We start from the raw sequence: 9,826 nt of genomic DNA, 5'->3' as shown, positions 1-9,826 counted from the left end.
CTCTTTCAGTTCTACATGCATAAGCCCCTATACAGTGTAGGAATGGGTTGCAGCCAAACTCTTTCAGTTCTACATGCATAAGCCCCTATACAGTGTAGGAATGGGTTGCAGCCAAACTCTTTCAGTTCTACATGCATAAGCCCCTATACAGTGTAGGAATGGGTTGCAGCCAAACTCTTTCAGTTCTACATGCATAAGCCCCTATACAGTGTAGGAATGGGTTGCAGCCAAACTCTTTCAGTTCTACATGCATAAGCCCCTATACAGTGTAGGAATGGGTTGCAGCCAAACTCTTTCAGTTCTACATGCATAAGCCCCTATACAGTGTAGGAATGGGTTGCAGCCAAACTCTTTCAGTTCTACATGCATAAGCCCCTATACAGTGTAGGAATGGGTTGCAGCCAAACTCTTTCAGTTCTACATGCATAAGCCCCTATACAGTGTAGGAATGGGTTGCAGCCAAACTCTTTCAGTTCTACATGCATAAGCCCCTATACAGTGTAGGAATGGGTTGCAGCCAAACTCACGCCCGCTGCTCGGCACTGCGGTTAAAAGTACAAAGCAAGTGACGGCGACTTGGTGTAGCTGAGGTAACGCTAGAGAAGTCAGGTAAATATCAAATCGACTTGCGACCTGTTCCAATTTAACGAGGGTCCGACAAGGAGGGTAAAGTGTGACTCCTGTGATCTCAGGTGTTAAGATCGTGCGAAGGACCCCCCCCCCCCCCCCCCCCTCTGCCCAACCACCTCTTCCCCCTCCCCGCTACGGCTCTTACACTACCCCCATAACGATACTGATGTTTTGCCCCGAAAACGGAGTATAACTGCCTAAAACGGACGGTGAAAATGACCATACAAGTGAAAGTCTACCGCCCACCCCCCCCCCCCCCCCCCAAAAAAAAAAAAAAAAAAAAAAAAAAAAAAAATGGGAAGATTGACGCACGGAACCACGTTGCAATTTGTCTCCGGTAATTGTGTTAGTTCATTGACCGAAGTCCGACCGACCCTCTGGCCAATCCGGGGTACGATGTCATACTCATCAGCTTAGCATTCCCAGGGAGGGAGAGAGTGAGGGTGCGAGCCAGAGAGGGAGAGAGAGAGAGAGAGCGCGAACGAACGAACGAACTGTATTACTCAAGGATGGAGATTTTAGGCTCACGCCTAGTCTTACAATCTGTCCCTGCTAAACTAAGACATAAAAATAAAGACAATAAAAGGACAAGCGAGGAAAGGAGAGAGACACAGAGAGAGAGACAGAGAGAGAGAGAGAAAGAGAGAGAGAGAAAGAGAGAGACAGAGAGAGAGAGAGAAAGAGAGAGAGAGAAAGAGAGAGAGAGCGAGTTAAGGAGAGAGACAGAGATACAGACAGAGACGCACACATAAAGTCTCCCACGCATACACTGAAAATATTGCAAACACGTATGCACACTACCCACAGAGCGCCAGACACAAAACTACATTATTTGCTGCCAACACGCATACAAAGATACGCTTGTAATGTATATAGGCTAATGTGTGCCTTTCTATGTTTGAAAATTCTGCATTCATGTTCAAACAATAGGATGTAAAAAGGATAACACAAACACAACAACAACAACATCAAAGCAGTAACACAATCTCAAACAATAATATCCTACCTGGAGTGGTAACGTGCTTGTCTTCGGCGGAACAACCGGCAGTTCGGCTGAGCACAGATGTTGAGGATGCTCCAATCTTCTTGTGACGATCCTCTGCAAGATTTCCTCTCGCCCGAAGATCGTGGAAGGGTTCACCTGCTGTCGTTCCAAGCCTAGTCCTTCTTCATGCGCAGAACGATGACTTCAGTCAAGCCGACAGCCGCTGCAATCACAAACACCAGTCCCTGTTTAATGCGCACTTCGCGCTTCTGTTTGATTTTCGCAACAACTTTCTCTGTGTGTTGAGTGAGTTAGTAAAGGGGCGGGTTGACTACAGCCAGGCAAGCAAGCTAGCAATCGCCGAGCAGCAACCCATGCAGAGCCTCTTCAGTTTTAGCACAGCCCCGGGCTGCTTCATGCATATCATACGATCATCCCCGCGTCGTCAAACTTTGACAGTTAAGCGCCCCCACATCGCTTTTTAAATCCAGTTATCCCCCCCGTTTCCCTCACCCTCTCTCTCCTTTTCTCTGTCCCTGTCTGGGCCGAGGCAAATCCTGATCTGAATCTTAGTCCCCCTAGCTATAGGACTGTATCTATAAAATGTTCCCTCCCTCTCGTTAATCTAATCCTTCCTCCCATCCTTCGCATCCCCCCGTTTCTCTCATCCTCACCTACTGTATCCTCCGTATCTAGCGTTCCTACCTCTTCTACCGTGCCCCCCTCCACCCGCTCCAACTTACGGCGTTCTCTCATCTCACCCCACCCCCCACCCCACCCCTGATCACCCCACCCCCCCCCCCCTTCATCCGTATCCCGAATCACAACCCGCAGGGCCGACAAGTCGTATGGGACTTCGTTGGTCTCTTTCGCGTTCAGCATCCTTCCTGTACGCCTATCTCTTGGCGTTGCGACCCGGAGAGAGCGAGAGACGAGGACATAGCTATAGGACAGCTTCTGTAGGTCCTTTCTCTTCTTCTTCTTCTCGTGTCTTCTCTGCGCCAGCTTTTGGGCAGGATGTGAGACGACTTGAGGATCGTCCTTGTTCCCCTTCACAGGGAAGGATTTCAGGACTCTCCTCAGCTCTTCGAGGACCCCAGAAGTCTGCTTCGCTCAGTTTCGTCTCATTCTTCTTCGTCGTCTTCGTCTTCTCGTTGGCACGTAGAGTTCGCGCTCTTCTTCGTGCTGCTTCCCATTTCTTCGATTTGAGGTGTGACCCAGCTTGTCCGAACTGACATCACGTGGTGCGAGTGCTCTGGATAAGGACTGACCTGTATGCAGAATTGGTTAAGCTCTCCGGAGGTCATCTTCATCAACAGTGGGCTTTTTTTTCGCTTTCTGTTACGGAGCTGTCAACAGAACGTTCTGGTTGCCGACGAGGTATCGGAAGAACTGGCTTTCCCGTTTTCTTTTTAGTGGTGTGATTATCTCATGATTAAAAACAACAAGGGAATGTCACAGGACTTCTACCCGGCTACTGGCAATCACAGAAAGTGAGTATACTTTAAAGCGTCTTCAAACCCAAGCTAAAATGAATAGATCGATAAGCTCGACCAACCACACAAAGACCGAATTGGCAATCGGAGACCCATTTTCTAGGCTGATTGCTTGAATAATACGGAAGTCTCCCATTACACCGTTGGTTATTAATGCTTCGAGTCAATATCACCAAATTTCAAAATGACACACCGTTGAACAACGTGAATTTTATGGCTTGGTAATGTTATTTTGCTGACAGCGTAACGACTGTGTAAAAAACAAACAACGCCATCTTTCCTGTGTTCCCCGTTGTTCCCATCGAAAAAACGCGATGGTTTTTGACACACGTTCCATTCACGCTGAGTTTATTACTTCTTTATTAGCCTTCTGCGCTGTTTCTTGGTCTAATAGAGTAGAAATGCGAGCCCGTTAGACTGGATACAGTTATCAACACGTCTGCTGTACTCATAAAGTGGATGCAGGCTTTCCTACAAGGGAGACAGGTTCGACGTGACCATGTTCCATCATACTGTGCTGCCATTGGTTGATGACCGTCACGTGACGTCAATGCATAATTCTGTCCTGTTGTAAGGACGAACGGTGTGGATAACTACGTCTTAAAGTCTTAACAATTAATTCATCGATTAAACATTAACCAGAAAGGTCTGAGAAGCGGCTTTTTTCGTATGCTGTCTGTGTTTTCATCGATAAAATACACTAGTCTCTTAAAAAAAAGAAAACATTGTATGAAAGCGACTGTGCCACCAATTCAACCCACCAGTGCATTCAGATGTAACAAACGAGTCGTCTTCGGATGTCGCGTGTCTGTAGAATCACCTGGACATATATTGGATTCCCAAGAGAGGAGAACACAGAAAGCAAACGTTAACACTGCCAGAACAACTGGTCTTAGAGAGATTGACCCAGAACAACTGGTCTTAGAGAGATTGACCCAGAACAACTGGTCTTAGAGAGATTGACCCAGAACAACTGGTCTTAGAGAGATTGACCCAGAACAACTGGTCTTAGAGAGATTGACTCAGAACAACTGGTCTTAGAGAGATTGACCCAGAACAACTGGTCTTAGAGAGATTGACCCAGAACAACTGGTCTTAGAGAGATTGACCCAGAACAACTGGTCTTAGAGAGATTGACCCAGAACAACTGGTCTTAGAGAGATTGACCCAGAACAACTGGTCTTAGAGAGATTGACCCAGAACAACTGGTCTTAGAGAGATTGACCCAGAACAACTGGTCTTAGAGAGATTGACCCAGAACAACTGGTCTTAGAGAGATTGACTCAGAACAACTGGTCTTAGAGAGATTGACCCAGAACAACTGGTCTTAGAGAGATTGACTCAGAACAACTGGTCTTAGAGAGATTGACTCAGAACAACTGGTCTTAGAGAGATTGACCCAGAACAACTGGTCTTAGAGAGATTGACCCAGAACAACTGGTCTTAGAGAGATTGACTCAGAACAACTGGTCTTAGAGAGATTGACCCAGAACAACTGGTCTTAGAGAGATTGACCCAGAACAACTGGTCTTAGAGAGATTGACCCAGAACAACTGGTCTTAGAGAGATTGACCCAGAACACAGCCATTGCCTTCAACACCCGTTTTGGAAGAACATAAAGTGCTGGTCTGGACAAATCTTGGAAATCTTTCCACAGAAAAATCTGAAAGACGATTCATGCTACATACAAGGACGCTGCAGGGCGTATGCTCTAACAGAGCAGGAACACTGACACACAAAAAGCATTAAAATATTGCTGACGTTGACGAAAGTAAGGGGAACTCCTCGCAGGGAGTTTTTTTGTGCGCTGGACCATAAACTATCTCGTCATGCTTTTTTCCAGTGCAAACCTGTCTTTCTTCGCAACCCTGGCTGCAGTCAGCTGACACTACAACATACAACCGCTATACGTCACCGACACTCGTTTGACAACAACAACAACAACACCGACATCAGCGACAGCGAGCGGAAGGAGACGCCCATCATTAGCAACAACCAATTTCTTCATTTCCTACGATTGTTGACGTGCCGATGCCAGTCGAAGGGTAAGGAATTGGTTCTTTTCAAGTTTGTGTAATTCTGTTCTGCTTGCTTTGTTTTGTAAGTCTGTTTGTTCGTTTGTTTGTTGGTTTTGTTGTTGCTTGTTGGTTTGTATACTATATTCTACACTCAAGACTAAAGTGTTCCAATGTGAACACACTTTTTGTAACCTATTGCGAACACTGGAAGGCGTTAGTGGAATGAATAATTCTGTGGCATGTATTAATATTTGGTTGCAGCAGTTGTCGCTGGTCGTTGGAATGAAGTTGTTAATTACTGTGTGGTTGACAGGCACAACATCTTCTTTACCAGACACACCAACACACAAAGCCCGTACTTCTGTTCCATAAAATGTGTCGTTCTGTGTATCTTCTGGTCGTAAACCGTACTAGTGCATCAAGACTTGCATTTCTGCCAGCAGACACGGTCTTAGCTGCTGGCATTTAGTTCTTCTTGATACGCTCGTTGTACTGTCCCTGTTCAAATCCGCAAATCCGGGGAAAGAAATGGAGCATTGGGTACAGGCACCACTGTGACTTCTGAATGGAAAAACACCACAGAAAGACGACCATCGTGGTCCCAACGCGCTTTTCTTGTCATCTTCATATTGTGGGGTTCACGTTGTGTTTTATCATTCAAGTTAAGCGCGCTGTAAAACAAATATGTTCATGTACGATGAAACCAATCGCGAAGCAGACTCGCAGGAGACATCCCTCAAAATAAAGATCGAACTTATTTTTTCTGCACTATTCTTTTACCTTTGACAAGCTTCAAAACAGACTGTGCGATGATACTCCGAGAAAAGCGCGAAACAAAAAAATACAAAACCACAATGTCGACCCCACTCGCCCACAGACAAGAGAAGGGTTGGAAAACCGTTTCTACGACTGCTGATTTTATTGACCAGATAATCCCTTTGGGTGTTTTTTGATGGGTCAGACACGCCAGGGTGATGACCGTTTGGCGTGGGGTCACTGCAGCATGTCAACTTGTTTCATCCAACGGCGGGAGGATCACTGGGATGGAGGGTGCACTTGTTATTGTACAAACTCGTCGTGCGTAAAATCGTTCCAGGAGAGAATGTGTACACTTCAGATTGAGAGTTTAAAGTTGTCGTCCTTCCTGTATACACGGTCGTGATCACGGCCACAGTCCTGGCTTTTCCCTGTGATTTGTTTGTTTGTTTGCTTAACGCCCAGTCCACCACGAAGGGTGATATCAGGGCGATGCTGCTTTGACATTTAACGTGCGCCACACACAAGACAGAAGTCGCAGCACAGGCTTCATGTCTCACCCAGTCACATTATTCTGACACCGGACCAACCAGTCCTAGCACTAACCCCATAATGCCAGACGCCAGGCGGAGCAGCCACTAGATTGCCAATTTTAAAGTCTTAGGTATGACCCGGCCGGGGTTTGAACCCGCGACCTCCCGATCACGGGGCGGACGCCTTACCACTAGGCCAACCGTGCCGGTATTCTAGACAGGAAGTAGCTAGACTGAAGATGTGTGGTATAATAATAATGATACGAGAATTGATAACGCGCACATATCTCACCACAAGGCGACTCAAGGCGCACATATCTCACCACAAGGCGACTCGAGGCGCACATATCTCACCACAAGGCGACTCAAGGCGCACATATCTCACCACAAGGCGACTCAAGGCGCACATATCTCACCACAAGGCGACTCAAGGCGCACATATCTCACCACAAGGCGACTCAAGGCGCACACGTGTCAAAGTGGACGGGTGACCTTGACCCGTGTAAAAGCCAGGACGCATTGTGGGTTTGGTGTACGAGATCATTTACACGGGAATCGATGTGTCTTTACAGTCACTTGCTTTCTCAGAGCAAGTGCACACGATGATTCATTGTTCTGTATAAAAAACAAATCATCAATATGTAATGTAGAAACTGAATCGCCAGCGTGTGCAAAATGAAGCTTTGACAGTCGGTGACGTTTCGTGTTATGTCAACAACCGTGCATAGCTGGAGGAGGGTTGCTGACACGGGTGCCATGCTAAATAGTTTTCATATCAAGTTTGTTCATGTGGAAGATGCCTTGGGGTATGTAAATGATACGTAACAAAAATTCAAACAAATGAATACATAACCCCAAAAATCATATTGTGTGCTTACGGTAGCCCGAGCTAAGTTTTTTTCCTTCCGACCCTAAGCCCTGTTCCGTGAAGAGAAACATTTTTACGGACAAAATATTACACACACGTACGCACGCGAGCTAGCAAGCACGCGCGCGCGAACGCACGCATGCACGCATGCATAACCTTCGCTATTTGTTGATTGGTCCAAGACGGATCTGTGATAGTTAACATGATCTGTGATAGTTAACATGATCTGTGATAGTTAACATGATCTGTGATAGTTAACATGATCTGTGATAGTTAACATGATCTGTGATAGTTAACATGATCTGTTAACGGGAAGAAAGGTGTGGATAAATAAAAAGTATTAACCTTAATTACGACAACTCATTAACATAATGTTAATAGTACACCCAACTCTTTATCGTCAAACTTTTCGATTCGTCTTCGCTTTTTCTGCAACGAAAGGAAAGTAGTTTCAGACTCTCAGTTCCAGAGAGTTTTCCACCGTAAGATACTGTCAGTTCTTTCTTTCGTTCATGGGCTGAAACTCCCACGGTTTTTACGTGTATGGCCGTTTTTATCCCGCCATTTAGGCTTTCGGGGGATTCATGCTTGGTATTTTCGTGTTTCTATAACCCACCGGACTCTGACATGGATTACAGGATCTTTTCCGTGCGCACTTGGTCGTGTGCTTGCGTGTACATACGGAGGGGGACAAGGCACTATAGCAGGTCTGCACATAAGTTGTCCTGGGAGATCGGAAACACCTCTTTCCCTTAGCCCACTAGGCGCGGCAGGGATTCGAACCCATACTATCAGTTCAATTCAAGATCCGAATACATCATTTTCGGGGCGTTGTGGAACAGTTTAGCGATGGGGTCCCTTAACTGTCCAATGCTGAACAGGAAATGCGAGTGCATTTAGAAGGGAGATTGGGTGTCATAATAAAAAATATTGCGGAAATCGCCGTTAAAAGCGTCAATAAAGGGGGTAGGGGGTGGGTATCATTTACATAGTTTTCCTTTCTTACGACCATCATTTCGACCCCGACCCCGACTCCCCCCCCCCCCCCCCCCCTCTCCCCCTTCCATTCGACACCTGCGTCTGAACTCGCCCGCTGTGACGTTTACATTCACAAAATGCAGAAAAAAAATTAGCGCTTGCTGTGCCAATTTTATTCCAAAAGTATGCCGTCCATGGGATGTACTGTACAATTGAATTGGACTTAGTTGCTGCCGTCCATACACATGAACAAAAAGCCAAAAGAACCGGCGATGTGAACACGATTTTTTTCTGCAATTATACTCGTAAAATGTAGTAACTTCCCCCCCCCCCCCCCCCCACACACACACACAAAAGAAGTAAATAAATAAAATAAAATTGAGTTTTTAGTTACCGATCTTTTTCTTTTTTTTCATCTACGCATCAGTAACTCGGACAGCTGAGGTGGGAACCAAAGCTCGATTCTGTGATACTAGTTACACAAAGCTCTATACACTCATTCTTGAAAAAAGCGATTTTTCTCTGCAAGGGTGGGGGGATTTGCTTCTGTGTGTGGCTGTCATGTGACCCAACGGACAGGTTCGCATTTATCGGAGAGTGAAGGATATCGGCTACATCAGAGCGGGGGCAGAATGGGAAGCGATGATTCGGTACCTCGTATTTTAAATGGCCATCAATTTAATGAATCACTCTCAGTCCTTAATTCAGTTCACAAGATGTTATTTAAAAATCCCTGAGGTTATTCATTAAGATTGGACTTTAAATAAAATTGTAATATATGATTGGTTAAATAGTTTAACGATTGGTTATTCGGTTAAAGGACAGGTGTGATGATTCGTCCTTGTCGTGGTTTATGCAGGAAATTACAAGACGGATCAGCGCCCAAGTGCATGCGTTTTGTTCATATTCTTTTAAGATTATGTAACTGGTGAGGGCTTTATTTTCTGTTCTTCTCTTTCTTCTGTTTTGCTTTGTTTTTTGTTTTTGTGACTGTTTTGTTTTGCTTTTCACCTGTTTGTTCGTCGCATGAAATTTCCCACAACGGAGGACGTGAGAAAAATATAAATAGATTAAAAAAAATGAGTGAAAAAAAAAGAAAGATAGAAAGGAAAAAGCGCTGCAAGTTCGTGACTGTCCTTGTTGGTGCTATTTGTTTAAATCCGTTGACTCTGTTTGCCCAACAACAGCCACCATACTACAGGCCAAAATATTTTCTCCTAGACATTGTAGTTCGGAACAGGTTTTCCAAAGCTGTGTCTGGCGCTGGCTAGTTTACTTCGACTATATGACTTGTTGTTGTTGCTGTTGTTGTTTACGCGAACCTTGAAGGAAGGTGAAGGGATACAAGCTAGGAAGATGAAACAAAGGCGGGGGGGGGGGGGGGGGGGAGAAGAGAGAGAGGAGACGCAAGAAACTGAAATAGAGAAAGAGGTTGGAGGGAGCGAAAGAGAGAGAAGGGGTGGGAGACAGACAAGACAGACAGACAGACCGACAGATAGAAACAGACAGCAAGAGAAAGAGAGAGACAAACAGAAAGAGACAGACAGAGACACAGAGAAAGA

The 9,826-nt window shown here is 45.5% G+C and overlaps 1 protein-coding gene across 2 annotated transcripts in view; it reads left to right on the top strand.

Moving 5' to 3' along the window:
* The first annotated feature begins 2,507 nt into the window (after positions 1 to 2,507).
* The window catches only part of LOC138946932 (dual oxidase maturation factor 1-like), a 75,792-nt gene continuing 68,473 nt past the window's right edge, over positions 2,508 to 9,826 (top strand). For both annotated transcript variants that reach the window (XR_011449476.1, XM_070318345.1), the window contains exons 1-2: positions 2,508 to 3,108; positions 4,955 to 5,156. Coding sequence is in view for 1 of the 2 variants with exons in the window: in XM_070318345.1 (XP_070174446.1) it covers positions 5,143 to 5,156 (14 nt within the window). In the remaining variant the exon portion in view is untranslated. The remainder of the gene's footprint in view (positions 3,109 to 4,954; positions 5,157 to 9,826) is intronic.

Source organism: Littorina saxatilis, linkage group LG14, assembly GCF_037325665.1.
Source record: "Littorina saxatilis isolate snail1 linkage group LG14, US_GU_Lsax_2.0, whole genome shotgun sequence".
NCBI lineage: Eukaryota > Metazoa > Mollusca > Gastropoda > Littorinimorpha > Littorinidae > Littorina > Littorina saxatilis.
Note: the sequence above shows the minus strand (reverse complement) of the source record. Positions and strands in the feature narration are given on the sequence as shown.